General features: G+C 53.1%; 6 protein-coding genes across 6 annotated transcripts; 3 read left to right on the forward strand and 3 right to left on the reverse strand.

Annotated features, from left to right (window-relative positions):
* Positions 1 to 3043: 3043 nt before the first annotated feature.
* On the reverse strand, positions 3044 to 3805 carry J4E90_009898 (uncharacterized protein; the record flags this gene model as incomplete). Its single annotated transcript, XM_051439415.1, has 1 exon — positions 3044 to 3805. One exon carries the CDS (start codon positions 3803 to 3805, stop codon positions 3044 to 3046), a length of 762 nt encoding a protein of 253 aa, XP_051286632.1.
* A 2772-nt stretch (positions 3806 to 6577) lies between these two features.
* Positions 6578 to 7143, forward strand: J4E90_009899 (uncharacterized protein; the record flags this gene model as incomplete). Its single annotated transcript, XM_051439416.1, has 2 exons — positions 6578 to 6586; positions 6655 to 7143. 2 exons carry the CDS (start codon positions 6578 to 6580, stop codon positions 7141 to 7143), a joined length of 498 nt encoding a protein of 165 aa, XP_051286633.1.
* Positions 7144 to 9941: 2798 nt separating this feature from the next.
* On the forward strand, positions 9942 to 12176 carry J4E90_009900 (uncharacterized protein; the record flags this gene model as incomplete). The annotated part of the gene is made up of 5 exons (XM_051439417.1): positions 9942 to 10748; positions 10796 to 10877; positions 10930 to 11740; positions 11787 to 11883; positions 11937 to 12176. 5 exons carry the CDS (start codon positions 9942 to 9944, stop codon positions 12174 to 12176), a joined length of 2037 nt encoding a protein of 678 aa, XP_051286634.1.
* A 1066-nt stretch (positions 12177 to 13242) lies between these two features.
* On the forward strand, positions 13243 to 14710 carry J4E90_009901 (uncharacterized protein; the record flags this gene model as incomplete). Its single annotated transcript, XM_051439418.1, has 3 exons — positions 13243 to 13305; positions 13493 to 13840; positions 13940 to 14710. 3 exons carry the CDS (start codon positions 13243 to 13245, stop codon positions 14708 to 14710), a joined length of 1182 nt encoding a protein of 393 aa, XP_051286635.1.
* A 380-nt stretch (positions 14711 to 15090) lies between these two features.
* Positions 15091 to 18090, reverse strand: J4E90_009902 (uncharacterized protein; the record flags this gene model as incomplete). Its single annotated transcript, XM_051439419.1, has 5 exons — positions 15091 to 15885; positions 15962 to 16105; positions 16153 to 16675; positions 16721 to 17660; positions 17976 to 18090. 5 exons carry the CDS (start codon positions 18088 to 18090, stop codon positions 15091 to 15093), a joined length of 2517 nt encoding a protein of 838 aa, XP_051286636.1.
* A 969-nt stretch (positions 18091 to 19059) lies between these two features.
* Positions 19060 to 21031, reverse strand: J4E90_009903 (uncharacterized protein; the record flags this gene model as incomplete). Its single annotated transcript, XM_051439420.1, has 3 exons — positions 19060 to 20310; positions 20359 to 20525; positions 20725 to 21031. 3 exons carry the CDS (start codon positions 21029 to 21031, stop codon positions 19060 to 19062), a joined length of 1725 nt encoding a protein of 574 aa, XP_051286637.1.
* Between the last annotated feature and the right edge of the window lie 667 nt (positions 21032 to 21698).

A 21698-nucleotide genomic window follows, 5' to 3' on the forward strand; every position in this document is an offset into this window, starting at 1 on the left:
TGATGCTTTTCAGTCGGCGTCCATGCTTACTTCTCTGAGGTCGGTACTAGATAAGGACTAACACTTCGCGCGTTATGCACTCCATCTCTTCACGCATGGTACACTTTCGTGTCGCTAATCTCCCGACCTTTCAGCAAATGTTGCAGTAGCTCGTTGTTCAAAGATTATCGTATAGGTTATCGCAGTACCATGAGATGGTGGTAGGACTAGAGTTCGAAATTGAGCTGTTAACATTGTTGTTGTTTGAGCAAAGCCGAACGGGTATAGACGTTACTAACTCTCATCCGAAGTCATTTTGGATGGCGTTCTGCGTTGGTTCCAGATAGGAGGTGTTTCCAGGTGCTGCGACGCAGAGCCAACAGATACGACGGTGCCACGTCAGAGGGCGGGATAGTGATTCGAAAATATGACAACTTCTGTTCCTCTCAACGGTCAGGTGGCGCATCGCTGTCCAGTACTGAGAAGGAATCGGTGTAGTCCCAGGAGGTCCCTTTCTAAAACTCTAGGGCGAGGGCTACCTCTAAACCAGTACCACTCACCGAACTGCCCTTCCCGAAGCTATAAGAGTTTGGTATGTCACTCCAAAGCGATGTAGACTTTACGAGACCGTTCAAAGTTCCATTCCTCATGCCCGACGACGGTGATCTTCTCGAGCTTCAAGCTCAGCCTATCGTCGTGGGTCTCCAAGCCTCAACCCACAATCGTCCCAAAAGGTCTGCCCAATATGGCACGGAAGCCATCTTCGGCCTGGGTATATACCCGGTGGCCTTTCCCAGCCGCCGTGCCATCATCTCGGCTCTCGTGATCGTGAAGACAGGTCGCGATTCGCTCAGCCTGCCAGATTACCAGTCTGGTAGGCGTAGCGGAACATAGATTCTGTAGCGTACTTTGCTGCATACAATGCATAGTTCAACCTAAAAATATTTTCTAGGGGGGCTTGTGATGTTCAATACGAATTCTGTCACTGTCTAGTGTTAGTAAGAAGTAATTGTCATTGTGATAAGATATGAGTGACAACTACAGACAAGTTGAAAGGAACGGGTCGAACAATCTCGCAGGCTCATGGAGCGTAGGTAGCAATGTAGCTGCGTTCCCGTCACTTGCCGTCGATACACATCCGGCAATGACATACTGGTGATTGGTATATACAAGCTAGTGTGAAGGTAACTCGGCGATTCGCGCAAGCTACTCGGAGAACGGCAGCTTGATGGTATCGCTTAGCCTGGAAGCACTCCCTAAGACGCGGACAGGACTTCCGCTTTTTCCTAGCGGGCCGATAATTGCGCATATCCTTCAATGGACCGGGGATAAATGCTTTACGTCAGGTCGACGCTGATTGGCTACGCATCTGAAGTGGCGAACATAAACGGGCAGTCCAATGTTCCCGTTTACACCGATGTTGGCATGGGTGCTCAAGGGTAGTGGTTGCGGCTATTTTCCCCGGACCACTCACGTGTCTATCATTGGGTTTGGTTATTGGAGGTGCTGTTTGCATACTATACATGCTGTGTCACGCTGACATTCTTTCCGTTGTCGAGATTGGACAGGGGTTGTGATGCAGTGTACCTAACAGCTGGGCGATTACACCTGGTGGCGCTCCGAATGATAGCTTGTAAGGGGATTTAGTCGATATGCAAGCCAATCGCAATACGGTCATTTAGAGGCTAGACGAGCGGGCTGGAATGCAGGGCTCTTCCATCCCACGACTGTATGATGACACTCTATCGCGGTCGGCCAAGTACGGGTATGGCACCACCCAAAGGCACTATCAGACTGGTCTTGTCATATAGCTGAGACCTGTCACAACTGCTGGTCTCCTGGAAAGCTCCAATCGTTATCGACTTACCATTATATAATTGCGCGTCTGCTGTTCTGTACGTAACATGATCCGGATTCCCGAGAGCTGTTGATCGGGAAAGTTCAGCCGTAGATACGACAGCACGGCTGAGGTCAACAAGCCCATATTCATTAGCGGCAGGTTAGTCGGATGCCTTGCGAAGTCTTGTGTCGCATTCTCATACGTTTGTGTTTGGCCAGATCTGGTGGTTGCACGGCTGAGGCTCAGTAAACACGACCACTCGCTACATAGAGACCAACGTATCCCCCTGGCCCAACAATTCCGAGTCTGACGTTCCATGTGAGAAACACGAAGTGGAGTAGCGAGCAGACTAAGAATGTAAGGCCAGAGAATGACGAGAACGGACGAATGAGGCGCCTTACCAGTGACAGGTAAGTGGTGTGGGTGCAAGGGTACATGCAGGCCAACTGTTCTCCGATAGAATTTTACTCGGCCCGCGGGGCTGTCACAGACTTAGAGGCTGAAAGCTTGAACGGTGAGCTAGTGGGGCTCTGTTCTAGGTAGTGGGCCACCCACTTGAACTGAATCGTATACATACATAACGCAGAAGTATACCAAGAATCGTGTCATATTTAAACATCCGTGTGCGCAGCTAGGAAGCGTGATGAGGTGGCGATGCTATGTAAGAATAGATAATCAGACGCAGGGTATCACGCGGAATATTGTTGTCAAGTGGCGTAGAAAACGGGACTTCGCATGCCGGTCGAAGTATTCGATGGCGAATGTGCAGCAGCTAGTGGTACATAGTGCTGCAAGGAGGTTTCCGTGTGCAGAATGCATATAGCTAACGAAGCAGCGATGTGCATATTGATAGAGTATCGAATCATGTCGAGTCGCGTGTCGACAGAAGGCCGAAAGAGAAATTCTAGACGAGAAATGTAAGAGCAGCGCAGGAGATGAAAGCAATGCAGGCGTTAGTGCCACGCAAAGGCGACTTGGACAGAGCGAAGAAGCATTGCTGTATGATTGTAGATGGTGTTGATTCGCTGGTCCCACGACAAGAGACGTTGGTCGCTTATATCGGGATGGTATCTAAGCGCGCGGTGGAGTGATATGTAAGATGTGACGACAGCCTCCATCATGTATGGCTGCGGCGCAGGTTATGTGATATTTGCCGGCCTATTGGCGTTTGATTTAGGCGAAGTAAGCGTTGACGCATAGATGGTGATGGTCCAGGATGCTGATTCACTTCTTCTTTTTGTCCTTGATCTTTTTCTTTGACTCTGTCCCGCTGCTTGCGCCGCTGCCTGCCTCGCCGCCCATCATCTCGCCCATCATATCCTGTAAAAAGTTCTCACTGACACCGCCACCCGTTAGGGCAGGTGAGTGTAAGGGGAGGATTTTGCTCATCTTCCAGCCCTTTGGTATCGCTGGCTCCGGCATCTCCTTGGGCATAGGCAGGCCCGCGATGGGTAACCTGAAAGGTGTATTCTTCTGTGTCGGATTGGCTTTGAGGGCCTGGGCGATGAGGATGTAGAGATGGTGCTTGTTCTTCACATCGTCGTCCATCAATTTGCCTTCGTGCTTGAGAAGGACGCGCACTCTGCCAGGATTGGCCCAGTCTTTGGGGTGAGTCTTGTCAGGCTCGAAAACAGTCCGGAGACCCAAGTCGGCAGCAGCGTCGGCCATCTCCCGTGCCAGAGGGTTCTCCACCGCGAGCTCCTTTCCCACGCGACGCCCTTCAGCCCGTGTCCGTGACTTGTCAAAGTATATAGGGTATAGACATTGGTAGTGCTTGGACTTTTCCCGGTCCGTAGATGTCGACATGGACGGCGATTGCGGCTGCAGCATCTGCGATTGGAGCGCCTGCATCTGCGCTTGTGTCGGCATGGACTTGTTGCCCGTGCTGGGTATATTATTCGCGTTCATCAGAGCGGGTACATCGTCGATGCCCATCTCTGACGGATCGCTGTCCGAATCGCTGACTTCTTCGACGCGTGGATTCATCGTGGCTTCGGTCCGGTCCTATCTGGAAGTCAGATCGCGTGCAATAGCAGTGTTCCTCGGGCCGTCACTCACCTTGCCTTCTCCGGTATGATAGAATTATCGCGTTGTGGTGAAGGCCGCCTGCATGTCTGGAAGGATGTGGGGGAGGCTAAACGCGGGCTTGGCTATGGAAGAGGCAGGCGCTTCCGACTCGGCTCGGCGCTTCGGCGCTTTTCTTCCAGCTCCACATCACGGCCCGGGCAACTGCTCTCGTCCCGACGGACAACTTCATCGCTCTAGCACCACCTCCCAACACTGAGCTAACTCTCTCTCTTTCACCGCAACTTACGGCCTCCAAGCTCGTCAGGTGACGTCTTGGGACCCAGCTAACGGCCTGCCGGTATACGCAGGGTCTGGCCGTTATCATCCCGCGCCACCACGTCAAGCTTGCTCCGTCGGAAAAGTACCTCCCATTTCGCTATTGTGGCACCTAACCTAGCGTCTACATTTACTGTCTGCCTCATTGTATACCTCCGCGCTAGTGCCAGAATCTGCAGTTAGTCGATTGTGGCAGCTGGTTTGCATGTGTCCAGCATCCCAACCAACCATTGAAGCGCCGATATGCCATTCCTCTCATCAGGCCTGTATGATGAAGCGCGGCTGGGTCGCATGGATGTGGTTGGCCAAGCCATCACATGCACCAGGCGTCAGCGTATGAGCTGAGTCGTTCCCTCCAGCACATCCTTGCGCTGTCCTGATTTACAGTATTGTAGTGGCATGACAAAAGATCAGTCTAGACATCGTAGTAGACCGCGTCAGGTCATGTATACGCAATCGAGGGAGTACTAGCATTGCAACCTCCAGGGCTTCTGGCCTGTAGAATGCGCCGGTACTCGCGACACTACTCATGCGGGCCTTCTCGCTTTTGGCAGAATTCGCGATACTCCCTTCGTGTTCAATGCCGTCATTAACCAAGAAAGAGCTCTTGGATTCTATACACTAGGTTCGGATACACAAGATGAACGGCTAAAACCCAATCCGATCTTCCTGGCACCGGATAGCATGCGGCCGCAGCGACCTCGTCGATCCCAAACCCCGGCGTATTTCTATACTCCACTTCTACCATGTGGCAAGAATGCAGGCGTCGCAGCCGTTCGCGAGCCGCTAGATCAAGGCGTTGTCAGTCCTGCACTGCATACGTGTGCCAGCCTGTCCATGTGAGATACGATGGAGAATCCGACAAGGACGGGATATGCACGCACGACTCGCGTTGGCCCTGCTGACAACCGTCCCCGTCTCCTGGACAATGATACGCCGCGCAGCATATGCAAAGATGACTATCTAGGGGTATTTCTGGTTTTCGCCCTGACATCGAGGCGACAATGCCCACTGATCTGACACGATGCGTCTTCCTATCACATCCGGCTGACCGTCCTTTTATCATCTTGATAGCAAGCAAAATCCGGTAAAACAGCCACGGTCTGCGCTGATTGGCTAATAAGGTAAGCGATTGACCGTTAAACTCTCCACAAGAATGAATAATCCTAGAATCTGTTCACCGCGTCCTACCTACATATCTATCCACCTGGAAGCCAGTTCTGAACCGGCATCGTTTCTTGCACTGTTTTTCACGAATTTAGGCTCCTCAAACGGCCCGAATTTAGGGCTGAAGATGGTGTGCCGAGAATCAAAGTGTGGTCCTAGTGACCCTGAGCCTGATTACACCGCAAACGCTCCACTCCAAGAGGATGCCTCACCGGTCGGGCTACCATACGCGTCGTGGTTAGCTCACGCTACTATCAATCGAATATAAAGTCACCCATCATTCACCTGCGTTTTCAGTCTCTCCGGGCATCGTGCAAATACATTCAACATTTGCTGCACACACCGTTTCCTATATCAATCTCCCACTTTCTTCTCAACAACACTGACTACTACTCACTAATACTAAAAGCCAACTAGCAAAGATGGCACCGGCTTTATTGATAGATGATAGCGGCAGTTCCAGTCCCGCATCTCAGAGCAGCGTTTCACTTGGAACGATGGACCAAGTTCCTGCACTAGTTACTTCTCGCAGCCGTCGAGCCCGCCGAGGTCGCGATAATCTCGGTAGTCCTTTACTCAAACGCAGTGCAAGGGGCCCTCCGTTGTTTCTGGAAGGCGCCGAGGGCAACTGGCTTTCGATAGTAGACGGAGAGAAGGCCTGGAAGATCTTTGACGCATCTGGAGGTGCCGCTGTATCAAACATTGGTCATAGGGACGAAAGAGTGTTTGAAGCTGTGAGGAAGCAACAAGAGTCCGGTGTTGGGTATGCCGCATCGATGAGTTTTCACACCGAGATAGTGGAAGATTTTGCGGATTTTATTCTCGAATCAACCGATGACAAGATGTCAGAAGTGGTATTCTATGGGTCTGGTAAGATGGTTCCAAACTTCAGGGTGGAGGTCAAGCTGACAGATGTCAGGTTCTGAGGCTAATGAGGCATCACAAAAGCTAGCCTATCAATATCACTCCAAGCTGAAGCCGAATCCGCAACCTCAACGCAGCTGGTTCATTGCCCGCGATCGCTCCTACCATGGAGCGACTCTTGGTGCTCTCGAAACCAGTGGACACAAAGGCCGTAAAGAGATCTATCTACCTATACTGCCTGAGAAGACGCAGTTCATATCTCCTTGCTACCCTAGCCGCGATATGAAGAAGGGAGATTCTGTAGCTCAATATATTGAGCGGCTTGCCGATGAGCTGGAGCGCAAGATTCTTGATCTTGGACCTGACACAGTAGCAGGCTTCGTCATGGAGCCTGTCGTTGGCGCGGTATGTGGGCATGAGTTTCTTTTGCCCGCTTGTTGATGACTAACACATGAATACAGGCACTTGGATGTGTTCCCGCACTGCCCGGCTACCTTACGGCGATGAAGCAAGTATGCGAGAAATACGGCGTACTTTTGATTCTGGATGAGGTCATGTGTGGCATGGGCCGCACTGGCTACATGCATGCCTGGCAGGAAGAGGACGTCGTTCCAGACATCCAATTGGTAGGCAAGGGCATTGCGGGCGGCTATGCAGCCCTCTCCGCAATGCTGGTCGGGCCAACCATCGTGGATGCCATGGGAGACAACGCGTTTGCACATGGACATACTTTCCAGAATTTTCCAACTGCGTGCGCTGCTGGTCTGGCGGTCCAAGAGATTGTCCGAGATGACAATCTTCTGGAGAATGTTCGCGACAAGGGGGAGAAGCTCATGCAGAAGCTGAAAGCTCGTTTGGGCGACCACCCCAACGTTTTCGATATCCGAGGAAAGGGTCTTTTCATAGGGGTAAGTTTGAACACCACATGGCATTCGCTGTGCGACTACTAACAAAGACAGATCGAATTTGTGCAAGATAAACACACCAAGGCAGCTTTCGATCCAGAAGTGGCAGTGGCCTGGAGGGTACATGAACTTGGTAAATTCATCTTGTCCCAACAAACATCTCATCGCTAACCCTTTTCGCAGGACTGGAGGATGGATACAATGTGTACACGTACCCAGGCTCCGGTACCGTTGATGGCATCCGCGGTGACCACATCATCATCGCCCCTGCATACAACGTCACCGATGCCGACGTCGACTACATCGTGGAGCGTGTCAGCAAGACCATCATTGAATTCTTCGAGGAGCTCAGTGTCGTACCGAAGCTCTAGATATCGACGTCGCACCATCTTAACGACCGCTGGACGATGGCCGCCACTCTACCATATTTCCGTCGCAACGAACGATTACGATTTTTCTTGGTTTTTTTCTTTGCACTGCACGGAAGGCCTTTGTGATCAGTATGTGCACGGCGGCTCTGTGATCGTTTTCTGGGACTGGATGTTTGAATGCTGCATCTTTTTCACGGTGCACTTAAGATCATCTGCAAAACTGCATTGGGGCTGCTGTCTGAATCATTTCTCGTAGTTGAAACGGCTATCAGGCTAAAGACCGAAAGCGTATTCGCATGTTAGAAGCCAATGCGTTCATCCTCACCTCCCTTGGTCTATCGAGATAGAAATATATGTTTATTTATCCATATTAAACATGAGTTTTATAACATGAAACCAGAATTTAATACTTCCGCAAAATATCACAGTATACGAAATAATTACTTCACCAACTACTTCAACCATTTCCTCGTAAGCTACGACTTCAATACTGGAGCCTGGTGACATGCAGATGTCACACTGCATTCGGGATGTACGACGTCTCAATTCTATCACATACCACACATAGCAACAGCAACATGTCCTTGTTTATCAACAACAACATAGAACTGGAACAACCTGCATTTTCGTAAATCACATTCTCACAGTACCCACATGTTTGCCAGACAAGGGTTGAAAGTCCGCTGCCACACACCTGTGCTGCGCACAGACCACCCGTCAAGTCACGACTCCGCCTTGGCGGTTAAGTCACCAGGAAGGCGCAGGCGGCTCCTTTACCAGGGCTATCTTCCAGAACCTGCTCATTATTCATCGCAGCGACATAGCCAGATGGGCTGTGCACATAACCCTACAAATTGTAGTGTAGGAGTGGGGAAAGCGTTGAGGGGGCCATGACGTTATCTTCGAAGCGGAGTGCAGCGTGCATCGAACCTTCCATCAGCCAAGAGGCAGAGGCAAAGAAGCGCATCCAAATGGGCGGTACCAATGAACCGCGGTAAAAGAATTCTCACATCAGCGTCAGGGCGTGTGCCTAGAGGGTAACATGGGTGAGAGCATCAAAATAGGAGGATGATTGCGTCATAATAGAGAAGCAACAGAAGGAAGTGCAGTTCCACGTGCGGCAGGGACCGCGCCTTGTATGTATTATCCCAGCCTCCAAGCTTCGCGAAGAACCGGGAATGTGCATTTAGAAAGCGGCATCGCGGGAATAGCTGCATTGGGATGGACCCTGAACACCTCGAACTTTGATCACAACAAATGTGTCGAGAAACTCATCGGGTTGTTGCCATGCCATCATGTCTCTCGAGGCGCTCGTCACGTACGATGGTTGAGGCTCGACGACTACTACCACAGTAACCAGATGACACTTGTAGGTACGTGCAGCATCGCAGATCATTGTCTTGGTCTTCTCGTGACCACGGTCGTTGCTTCACTTTGCAGAGCGGTCACACAAGGGCTTTGTTTGATGGGGAAAGGTGCTAGAGCCGCACGCGGTGTAGGGATTAGTGTTACGGAGGTCCTTTGATTGTTGGGTGGAAGTCTTGTGCAGCGGTTTCAGTCAGATGTCTGCGACGGAGGGTGGTGGTCTGGGCGCGGTTCAGCACCTGGGCAGTATCGAGGGCGGGAGGGAAGGAGCGATGCATATGGTGGAATGTACGTGTGAAGGCGATGAATGTAATCGTGAATTAATGATGAATGTTTGATATTGGTAATGTTTGAGTTCGAGGGAATCCAGACAGGTCGAGTGGAGACGGCGTGCCACCCTCTTTTGCAAGCGACCGAAGACATATTAATGGGCTTCGGGCGGCTTTTCTCTTTCACGAGGCGGGCTGTCGCCAAACGCGCTGCAGGCACATGATCTGGGTGCGGACATGTAGCAACAGCAGAAGACAAGCGCTGCGGGATTATTGCCATCAAATAGAGTCCCATAGAGCAGTGTCGAGTCTTGGGCCGCAGAATTAGGACAAGGCAGAGTTCGGCGCGAGACGCGAAAGAGAGACGTCGCTGGCGTGCCGCGAGAAGATTGAACGAATGACGCTCCATGTGGACCGCACAGGCCGGTTCTCACCACAGACTCCGCAACAAGTGTGATCTCAACCTCGCCTGCTTCCACCCGGCGACATCAACGCTTCACCACCTCTCTGGCATGTCCGACGCCCGCCATTCTTCCCAGCGTGCACCCCCATCGCCCTCAGTCGCCTCGTAGCCCGCCCCGGCACTGCCTCCAGCCGCGGCTCCAGCACCTCCGCAGCGCCATCCACCTGCCCAGGCCTGCGATAACGCCTCTGCTGGCTGCGACAAAGCGTCCCAGCACGCAAAAGCGCCGACTGAGCATCCCGACGACGACGCTCCCCCAATTCGGCGCCCCCGTCGCGCCGTTTGGCCGCCTCACCGACGTGCTTGGTCCGCTTGCCTGTGCAGACGAGTAGCGTCACGACGTCGGCTCTCGCACCCCCAGCGACGCACCCAGCCATGTCGACGCCCTCGACCGCCACGGCCACACTCCCGCCCCATCACCAGTTTTATTCTCACCACCAGACGTACCAGCCCAGCATCGCCAATGCCCAGATCGCCAACGGCGGCGCTCGGATAGGCAACTCGCTCTACAACGGCTACGCTAGCGCTTCCTCCAGTTCAGACCTTCGCCGAAACGCGACTGCCCACACACGACACCCGCCCCAGCTGCCGCCCATCTCCCAGGCCCCGCCCATCGACATGAGCGCGAACGACCCGGGCTCCGCCCACCGGCGGCGGAACCCCGACTGGGCCGACTTCTACAGGAACGGCATCCCGAAGGAGGTCATTGTTATTGACGACGACGACGACGACGATGAACCCCAGCTGCCTCCGCCTCGCAACCACGCGCCCTCGTCACGCATCGCGACAAACCCGACTGCGCGCCACACAGACAAGAAGCGCAAGACGACCGCATCCACGGCATACGACCCCGTCTACAACCAGCACACGTCCTACTCCACCACCCAAACACCCTACTACGACTCTCCCAACCACTCACTGTCCACCGACCGCACTACCTCTGCGCTCAACACCACGGCGCCGACGTCATTAGGCTCGCAGGTCAGCAATGGCCATCACATCTCGCCTCTTGACAACAGCGCAGCGGGCCAGAAGCGCAAGCGCACACGCGCTGTGGTGCAGGATGAAGCAAAGCAGGCAAAAAGACGGGAACTGGACAATGACGACCCCTTCAGCCTGTACCAGCCGCCGCCCAATCCGGTAATCAAGGCGAAGGACGTCTACGTACAGGTTGTCCCAGATGTAAGATTCACGCATCCTTTCCTAGGAGTCGAACTAACGTGCCCCAGAAGTCATATACGAAAGACCAAAAGGTAGACGACGACGACGGCCACTACATTGTAGTACCAGAGGCCGACCTCACAGAGAGATGTAGGTCTCTACGATCAATACCCCGAAGAATGATACTGACAAAGGACATCAGACCAGATCACAAAACTGCTCGGCCAGGGCACTTTCGGCAAAGTCGTCCAAGCCTACGATAGACGGAAAGGCACAAATTGTGCCATCAAGGTCATTCGATCAGTGCCCAAATACCGAGATGCCAGCCGTATCGAACTGCGGGTCCTGTCAACACTGGCATCCAACGACAAGCACAACATCAACCGGTGCATTCACCTACGAGATTGCTTCGACTTCCGGAACCACATCTGCATCGTTACCGATCTATACGGACAAAGTGTGTTTGACTTCCTCAAGTCGAACGGCTTTGTCCCATTCCCCAGCTCCCACATCCAGAAGTTTGCGAAACAGCTCTTCACCAGCGTTGCTTTCCTCCACGACCTCAACCTCATCCACACCGATCTGAAACCGGAGAACATCCTGCTTGTCAACAACAATTACCAGACTTTTACGTACAATAGGACTGTACCGTCATCGTCAACAACAGTGAACCGGACAGCGCGGCATCGCAAGGTCCTCCTTGATCCCGAGATCCGCCTCATCGACTTTGGATCAGCGACCTTCAACGACGAATACCACTCCTCGGTAGTCTCGACTCGCCACTACCGAGCACCTGAGATTATCCTCAACCTGGGCTGGAGTTTCCCTTGCGATATCTGGAGTATAGGATGTATCCTGGTGGAATTCTTCACTGGCGACGCCCTTTTCCAAACGCATGACAACCTCGAGCATCTGGCGATGATGGAGGCTGTCTGCAGTGGCAAGATTGATCGAGACATTGTGCGAGCGGTCTACAAGCAAGACCGCGGCTCATCACGCAACTCGTCGAGCTCGTAAGTAGACACGATACCATTCTCACGACGTTGCTAACAATTCTAGTGCTGCACGATACTTCAAGAACTACAAGCTCGACTACCCCAACGCAGACACCAACAAGGCCTCGAAGAAATACGTCAAGGCGATGAAGAAGCTTCCCGTACGTCGCCGCAGGTCACACTGTTCGTTTGTTAGTCGACTAACCTTTCCCAGGAAACAATACCAGCCCACACCGACTTCAACCGTCAATTCCTCGACCTCCTCCGGCGGATATTCGTCTACGACCCCAAGAAACGGATAACAGCCAAGGAAGCACTGCAACACCCTTGGTTCAAAGAGTCCCTTATGGACGACGGAACCGAAGCGCACAAGATCCGTCTAGAGCGGGAGAAGAAGGCCCGCCGCCAGGAAGAAGAGCGGAGGTTCCGTGATCAACAATCGCGAGCGTATTGAGCGAATCTGCGAACTTGACCGACACACACACATTATCCCGTCTGGATGGATTCGACGGACATGTGTCTTTGTATAGAATAACAGATTACCCAGCTCCGCCGCGCTTTATAGGATTCACGGGCAGCAGCAAACAGTACGATAATTGGGTTGATGGGCGGTGGGTGGTATTGTTCCCTTTCCTTTTTGACTGGCTTCACATCTACTGCATTTACGACAGCGACATGAACGCATGGAGAAACACCGAAAGAGAGAGAAAGAGAGAAAGGGTCAGAACTAGTCTCTTTGTTACTCTGTCTGGTCTTTGATTGGCGTTTTTATTGTGTTATATTTGGATTACACCAACTATCCTCCTCTTGTGTTTGTTTTGGCTTTCTTCTGAGTGTGCTTTCGAGCCGATTATGGGAGAAAAGTATTATCTGTCTTTTTGGCTTGTCTTGTCTTGCCATGCGAGTACTGCGTGCTGCGTGCGGCATGAGACCTAGAGAAGAAGAAGAGTGGTATATCCTAGCCAGGTGGATGTTGTTGAGGTGGTGGTGGTGGATATGATCTACCTTTACCAGAGCGAGACAGAGAAAGAGACAAAGCAGCTAGCTTTTCAGTATGGACGATATGGAGTCGTGCTGTACGCTTGTATAATTTAGGATTTTTTCAAGCCTTCGTGCTTGGTGTATGAAAGTAGTGGTGTGGCTAAATAGGCTGCACTTTATGGAAGGATCTCATCTTTGACTGAATGACCGTTTTGGTGTGAGGACTTGTTCTGCTGGTGATGTCGTGACCTACTCACAGCATCTCCAGTTATGACATCAAGGGAAAGCAAACCAAAAGACAGATTCCACACAACTCCGCGGACGCACACCCCATCCACATGACTCCCACAGCACGCATCCCAATCCAGCAAATTACGCGACCCCACTAGCGCGAGCCCTTCGACCCTTGTCTTCCGTCCAGTCAGATCCCGGGAGCGGGCCCGCAGTAAACACGTCCCTCGGCGCGCGCGTGTCGCAAACAACGGGTGGTGCTGAACGCATTTGCGACAACGACAACGACGCTACGACGAAACGACAAGATGGCGAGCGCAAAGCAGCAGGAGAATATGCTGCTTACTGAGCACTTTACTTGGCCTCCTATCGTACGTATGATTCTTGGGTGATGGGTAGAGGAGGGGTGGGGTGGTGGGAGGGGACGTGGGTGCAGGCAGTGTGGATAGACTGGGGATTGTGTCTGCAATGCCTCGAAGACCACTCTCTGCACATTGATCCACTACCTCCGCTACCCCGGCTCTTATAGATCAATCCAACAACTAACATCGATCCTAGTCCCTAATCGACGACATAATAAACGCCATAAACGAAGTCCTCTACCGCTGCACCGACTCCTTCGAAACCGGTCTCTCCTCCGCCGACCCCTCCCTCCTCGGTTTCGCCGACCTCTACGCCTCGCAAAACCGCACACCGGCCAAAGACGAAGACGGAAACGATGTATACCCAGAAGCGCGGTTGGAGATTGAAGAGGGAGTCCTGAAGCTAGAGACACTTATGGAGAATGCCGTGGACAAGAACTTTGATAAATTGGAGATTTGGACGTTGAGGAATGTTTTTGCGTTGGGCAGGGGGAAGGGCCAGGATGAAGGGCTCGCGGAGTGGGTGAGGTTGGGGCATTATGAGGTATGTTCGATAGGACGGTGGTAGACAGTGGTATTTGGAGGCAGTAGAAGGACAGGATGCATGAATTGACACGACGAACACAACACTAACACAAACTAGAACCTCGAACCGCCCTCCAAAAACTCAACCCTCACCCCAGAAGCCCTCTACACCCTCCGCCGCAAACTCATCGAAACCCAAAAACTAAACGCCGCTCTCCTTGCCGAGAAAACCCGCAACGAGACACAAATAGCACGGTTACGCGCCCTTCTCACACCATCTACAGCACCAAAACGCGAATCGACATCAATTAATAACGATCAGGAAGGACAAGCAGCACCCTTCGCCTTCTTAACGCACGCGCCTGCTGCGAAGGAAATAGGTATACAATCCCTACCTCACACAAACGCAAACGGAGAGAAGAATTCCGAGAAGAACAGCAACGGGGAAACAAAACCCACACACACGCCCCTGACAACACATACCTCCTTCACAACAACCCAACTCCCCTACCTCCGCCAACTCCTCGCAAGCCTAAAACCGCATTTAGCAAACACTGCTTTACCCAGCAACACCTCCTCACCACATACCCACGTCCAGCCTAAGGATAAGGAGGAATTAACCCGCGAACGCAAGATTTACGTTGAAAGTCAGAGTAAACGGGTGTTGGAGAGGAGGGGTGTGGATACAAAGGATGGGGTTGAGGGGGTTTGGGAGGGGGGGAGTAGGGTGGGGAGTGAGGAGGTTAGGGGGTTGGAGGGGTTGGTTGAGGCGATGGATAGGGGAGGGCGTGATAACAGGAGAGGGCAGAGGGAAGAGCAGCAGGAGGAGGAGGGTCTTGAAGGGATACAAGAAGGGGATGAGGATGAGGATGCTATGGACACGAGCTGAGTTGGTACGGGTTGGAATGGGCGTTTTGGCGTTTGGGGCATATACCAGTGTGAGCAACTGTGTTGGAAATATCGAAATCACGTCTCATGACTACCTCACATCCCTCTCGAGGATTCTTCAGCCAGGTTCTTTTTTTTTTGTCGTTTCCATTTGCCATCATACATGAGCATTCGTGTCATAGAAGACGTTAGACTTGCAAGTCAAAAGCTACCCTCCGCCCCATACGTCTCCGTTACATGTGTGTGGCCTTGAAATCAGTCGCGAGTGCGCTCTCTCGAACAGACTGAACCCGTGCTCCACCACAAGGCTAACACCCACACACCCACACAGCCGCTCTCAAAGCACCAAGCCCTCAGCGGGTCATAATGCCCAGCTCACCCCTAGTACTCCACAACCTTAGCCCTACTCCTCAGCTCCTCAGGCACCTCCTCCGGGCTCACAATACCCATGCGCATCGCATCGCCCCAAACAAACATGGCGCGGTCATTAGCATACGCGAGGTAATCAAACTCCTCTTCATCCTGTGGTTTGAAAAGGTCAGCATCCTGTTCCGCTTGCGTCATATTTCCTTGCGTAGCCCCTTCCTCCGTCGCTGTCTTTTCACTCACGATCCCTGCCCCCGACTTCTCTTCTGATCCTCCTTCGGGCCCCGCCTCGGCGCGTATCTCTGCTGTCGCGCTGTCTAGTTCGGCGGCTGCGCCGCTGGGGTTGTTGGCGTATGCATCCGCGTTTGCTTGTTTATCCAAAGCGTCGAAGTCGGGGAGACCGGGGACGTGAGCCTGAACTATGCCCCAAGCTACCCACATGGCTGAGTTGGCGAGGCGCCAGAGTTTGGTCTCGGCGAGGAGGCGACGGGTTTCTTCTTCGATTTGGCGCTCTGCAGCGGCTTCTTGCTCTTGGTACTGTGAGCCGGGTGGGGCGCGTGAGTCGAGCATGAAGGCGGAGATGTTGCTGGGTGCGGCGGTCGCTGCTAGGGCGGTTGTACTTCCTGAGGAGGGGAGAGGGCCTAGGTGGGGGGTAGCGGGGTTGGAAGTGTAGCCTCCGGCTGCTTTGTAGGAGGGGTTGTGCATTAGGTATGCTCGGATGAAGCGGTGCTGCTCCTCGACGGTTGGGTAGTACTTGGTGTTACACCTCCACGGTACATCGGCATCGTGGTAGTTGTATGTCCATTCGGTCTAGCTTTTGGTCAGTACAGGCCTCAAATGTGTGAGGAGTAGTGAAGGATCGAAGGGATGAACGGGAATATCTTACGAAGTGGTTGGCAAACTCCAGACCCGGAAGGTTCGCATTTGCGTACTCGAAGTCGATAACCACTAGCTGCTTGTGCTGGTTCGCAGGAAGCAGTAGGGGCGACTCGCCCTCTGGCACCATACGCAGGATGTTACCATACTGGGTCTACACAGGGTCAGCTCAGGATACTTCTGTAGAGTAAAATGGCCTACGTCGTTGTGGGCAAAGATCATGCGCTCGTTGATCTTGTCTGCACCACCGTACTGTTCCTCCAACCACCTCCTGTACTTCTCAACCATCTGCCTGAATACTGGCCACTCCATACCACATACGTAACCTCGCTTCTTCCACTTGTCGCCAGGGCCTAGCGCAGGGTCTTGCTTGCTCTCGCGCACCCGGTCGTCTAACCAGGTGACAATCTGCTCACAACGGTCAACCCACTTATCCCAGTTTTGCCATACGAATGGGCCAGCTTCTCGCTCTTCCTTGAGAAGATCAATGCCCTCATGCAGCTCTCGCATACGCTTTGCGATCTGCTTTGAAGTCTCTGCGTTGCGCAGTTCCTTCGCGGTCAACGGCTTTGCGTGGAGGAACTCCTCAAAGCGTCCGTTGGTGAAGGTACCAAGCAGACGCGGACCAATTCGCTTTCGAGCGAGGCGTGTGAGGATCTGTAGTTCAGACTCTCGGTCGATCAGATGTTCCACCTGAGGACCGTAGATACGTAGTAGAAGCTTACTAGAGAGTGTTAGACTTGTTTCGCTTACGTTCAAGGTGACTCACGGAGGAGGGTTCTTTGGCTTAGGTTGACCATCCTCACCCTGCTCTTGAAGCTGCAGATTCTTGGGAGGCGAGACAACGTATACAGCGTTCGTCAGCGCGCCACTCAGCCTCTGCACATCAATTTCATTGCTCTGCTCCATGGAGACCTTGCGCCATCCCTTGAGCTTCAGAGTATGAGCCAGACGGAGGATTTCAGCTCGGAACTTGGTCCACGCCTCTCTCTCCTTGCGTGCTTCTTTGTCAGATAGTTGTGGGGCCGATTCGGCATCTGACTCGTCCACGTTGTATGCCATAGTCTTCGAATTATCCAAGATGGCCTCGCAACTCGGGACCAGCTGGTCTACGGACTCGAAATAGTCGGTGTCGAGGGAAATGGCAGAGTGTCGCTTCAAGCCTGTGGAAGACCTGCGGAAGTGTTGCATCCTCTTTTTAGCGTCGGCTGGCTTCATAGCTAGGGTCTTCTCGAGGATGTGCGCCAGTTGGTCGAGAGAGTCCTCGCCGTGGGACGACGAAGAGCTGGTCCTAGTAAGCGCGATGGGCTCTTCAGTCGTCTCATCAGCCTCAGTTGATGTCTTTTCCTGGACGACGCCCTCTTTGGCGGCTTTACGTTTTGCCCTCCGTGCATGGCGTCGGCTTCGCTCGTGCTTGAGCCATGTGCCTACCTGCTTCAACAGGTTCTCGTGCGCATGCTGCCCATGAGGAGCATCGGTTGAGCTATCCGAAAGCAGAGAAGACAAAGATGGGTTACCCTCAGCTGGTACTCCTCTAGGAGTTGATGACAGACGCTCGACTGAGGGCCGTCCAGATAGTTTCTTTCTACTGACACTCGCGGGGTAGTGTTTTGCAGGTCTGTCAAGATCCAAGTAATCCCTCTGGTCAAGTTCTTTGTTCTTCCCGATCATCAGTGGAGAGATGGCAGTGTCGTCGGGAAAGGAAACAACTGTGAGCGCGTGGTTAGCAATTGTTCGTTAAGCACTTGGTAGGTAAGATGACAGTGTATCAGCTAAACATCTTGTTCATTGTTCTCGGACTTGCAGTCGCTCGTTTTGCTACATGCACATAGCTAAGCTATAGCCAGATAGCTGGTGTAGTATTTGAGATTCTACTCGGCGTTCGAGCAAGAGAGTTGTTGGTCACTGCGGAGTCACAACGGTCTACAGCTACCTCGCTGGTAGAATCACGATTCCAACAAAGTGATATAGTTTCATCACCAGAGCTTGCAAGCCATATTTCAAGAAAACAAACAGGAACTGACCTTTGGTAGAACGCGGCGACGCGCCATCCACTGGAGTAGCGTTCTGCGAGAGGGCAGACGAGTCGCTTCGGTGGGGGACGCTGGGCCGCGACTGCTCATTGGAGGAATCCGCCATGGCGATTGCCTAGAATGTGCAGCCTGGTGTGCGGAAGTGAAATAAGCAGGATCGACCGCGTGGTAATATGTAGCTCCCCAGACGGGTCCGAAGGTGCTGTAGTGAGGTCTCGAAATAAACGTGCCCTACTTGGTGGGTAGGAACGGCGGGTTGTTTGGTGGGCGGTGTTATCGATACCTAGTGCGGCAGGAACGCCAGAAAGTACACGCGAGCTCAGGGTCCACGTGCCAAGCTGATTGGCGGTAAGGATCGCTGAGGAGAGGAGACGAGGTGAAGAGGAATGTGAAAAGTCTCGAGGCGTCTATAACCAGATCTTGATTGAAATAGAAGTTTCAAAGGTAGAGCATCATCATCGCTGGAACAGACGGCAGTGTGGTGTGTAGCTGGTCCCTACGCTATCTCCAGAGCTATTGGGCAGCTATCGGCCTCCGAGATTCCAGTTCCCAGCCTTGGCAGTCTACGTCAGGTTTTGGTACGCCAGAAACTTGGACACGAAGGTGCTGAGCGCCATGTGGCGAATTACCTTCTGGGCTTCGCGCTCGAATTCGAAGTCTTTTCGCAAGGGACTTTGGGTGTGGACATTAGTAGATTAATAAGTCGACAAGGTGGTTTGCCAGGGCGAATTGTCTTCATGTGCTCAACAGTACTCAGAGGTTGTCGTAGAATGGACTCCCCCTTGAACCGATCGGACCTCTCGAATCGCGGTACTTCAGAGTAGCCGCAGTTCGAGTGGCTCGATCGGTTCAAAGAAGAGGCTATCCTCCGACAACCTCCAAACACCGGAACAACGTTAAAAGTGTATATACAAACTGCTTTTCATTGCAGTTCTCTGCCATGTTCCCAATCAATGCAACTACCAAACCCATTCCCAGTTACCAGAACGCCTCGCTTTGAAACCCAATTACATATCGCAACACGGGAGGGTGCGCCGTGTCCTTCCAAGCACTAACACTGCAACGAACAAGTGACTCATTTGGCCCATTCCACTGTCTCCAGTGCAAGCATGACCAGAAGAAGAGTCGACGGCAGGATCCAGACAACGTAGCTCTGGAACAGAATTCTCGACATGGCGCCCATGTACACGTTGTTGATCTGGCAGATCTGTGCCAGCTGCAGCGCACTAGGTGCTCCACTGAGAAGGAAGCAAACAATGATGAAGATCGGGTCGTCGAGAATACTGACAGGCACGTACTTGGCGGTTAAAGCAAGCATAGGTGCCATGAGAAGCGTCGGAATAAGCATGCGGCTAACGAGAGAAGCAATGACAAGCTTCTTCTCAACACTTGGGTCTTCCATCGAGTGCTGGTCCTCCTTGGGCAGAGTGTTACGGGCAAGGTTGGCACCCAAGACGACCAAGATCAGGGGGACAGCGACTTGTCCGCTCTGGTTGACAGCGCGCGTCACGGAGTTGCTGACGAATGTTCCTGGGTCGAAGAAGAGGTGTTGTAGCGGAGGGATAGAGGCGACAAGGATGGCGATCAGCATAGCCCAGAGGGGAGGGTTCATAAAGTCCCAGACGCCCTTGAAGAACCTTGACAAAATATGGCCAATCTTGGCAAGAGGTCCCTGGAGCCATGTGGGAAGAGCGTTGAAGACTCTGTTTCCAGCGCGAGTTGTAGAGACGGAAACGGTGCTGGCGGAGCGCTTCAATGCCATGCCAGCTCGCTTTGGCATTCCCTTGATACCCTTGGGAGCATTCTGCTTCTTCTTGTGCGCCTCGAGAACACCATTAAGATGACCGTTGGCATAGCCGTTGCTGCTTCCGCTCATGTCGCCTTGGCCCGGGACAGTTGCGTTGCCGTTGGTGGGTGTGATGAAGTCGGTCTCTGCCTGAGCGTCGCGGTTGAACAGAGAGTCTGAGTCGGACTCGTCGGAGTCAGCGGAAGTAGCGTAGCTGGTGACGTTGCCAGATTCGTAGTCAGAGTGCGAGTCATCGAGAAGACGTTGCGCCTCGTCATCGCTGTACTCTCCGTTCTCGATAGCACTGTTCTTGCCGCCATCTTCGTCTTTGTAGGCGCTGGCCGGCGCTAGGAGCACGTTGAAGCCCCATGTCCATCGCACGAGCTGGCCGAGTTGTTGGAAGATGAGTAGGTAGAGGATACCGCGCGCGCCGACATCGTTGTCGTTGTCGCCTGGAACCTTGTCCCAGTGCAGACCGGACAGTGTCTTGGAGAGGGAGATGACGAGGGAGATTGGAAGCGAGTTTGAGTTTCCGAAGACCTGAGAACGTCAGTTTGTGTTGTTTGCCTGGTTAGGAACATGACATACCGCCATGGCGACCACAAAGTTGGAGGCCCGTTTGTTGAATCTGCATACTTTCGATACGATGAGCGCGGCAAGGTAGGATATAAGTGTCTGTACGATGAAGATTACGGGAATGACGGCCAGATCAGCCAGCTTTTCGGCCGTCAGTTGCGATGCGAGCTTGGTAAAGACTGGATGTGGTTAGCTGAGGTTTGGAGGTTATGAAGAAGCTCGTTCTCGCGTTGTACCCGCAAACAGACCCATGTAGTTCAAAGGTACTCATAGGCTCCCCGTTGCTAATGTAGAGCTCGAGGAGTACCTCATGAATACAGCTTATGAAGGTGTGACTGATACAAACGAGCGTCATGGTTATCGGAGGTAGTCACTTACTAAGGCAGGGTGTAAACAGCTGCGTGTTGAGGTTGGCGAGGAACTTCTGGCTCTCCGCGTCGAATTGGCCCATTCGCGCGACAATGTAGCCAGGCGCGCTGACGCAGACAACCTCCATAACAGCCTCGAAGACGAGCAGGGTGAGGTTGGCGAAGTCGGGATGCGCACTGTGCTTGTTGCTCTTGAAGACATTGAACATGCCATTGTCGCCGTACTCGTACGACTGAGAGGCCATGGCGACGAAATCCGAGGAGTAAGTGGGAGGGCTGCGCAGGCGCAAGGCCTGGGGAGCCGAGAAGAAAGGCATGCCGATGCCAGAGGTGTTGTTGGGAAGGCGCGAGGGCGCGATGGGCACGGAAACACACGACTTATCTTGAAGCGCACCGCGTCTTGGCTGCGGACGCGCTATGGGCGGAGATCGACGTCACAGCCCGCTCCAAGTCTAGCGGAAAGGCAAGTTGAGCCGCGAGCCCTGCAGGAACTGTACGAGGAAGTCTGAATGGGTTAAGGAAGTCGTTTGGAAGAGCGATCGCCCAGCTACACGTCGCAAATGATTCACACACGGCCGTGGTGGGCTAGAGCTTATCGTCACCCAGCGCCTAGATGGGACTCAGGGCCTCTCAGCATCTCCCGCGTCCCTGCGCCTCAGGTCGGCGGGCTGGGCGGCATGCAGCTACATCGAAAACTGGCAGGACATCGGCCACACCGAATGCTGTCTTGACTGATGGGCAATGCATCAACTCACGCAGCATTCGCTAGGTTCCCCATGGCTTGGTCATTACCGCATACTGCTTCTGCGCGCGCAATCCTGCTGGCGAGACTCGGTTCGGGGCTGCTTAACCGCATACAGCTGCAGTCCCTGCTTGCGCATTCCCATGTCTGAGGCCAGGTGAAAGCAGGCTTACAGGCGGCCGGCGCACGCAAAGCAGGAACTGTCCCTAAGCCACCGCACTAGAAATATCGCGGGAGCCCCT

Source organism: Alternaria incomplexa (assembly GCF_024043165.1).
Source record: "Alternaria incomplexa strain BMP 0042 chromosome Unknown scaffold_18, whole genome shotgun sequence".
Lineage (NCBI taxonomy): Eukaryota > Fungi > Ascomycota > Dothideomycetes > Pleosporales > Pleosporaceae > Alternaria > Alternaria incomplexa.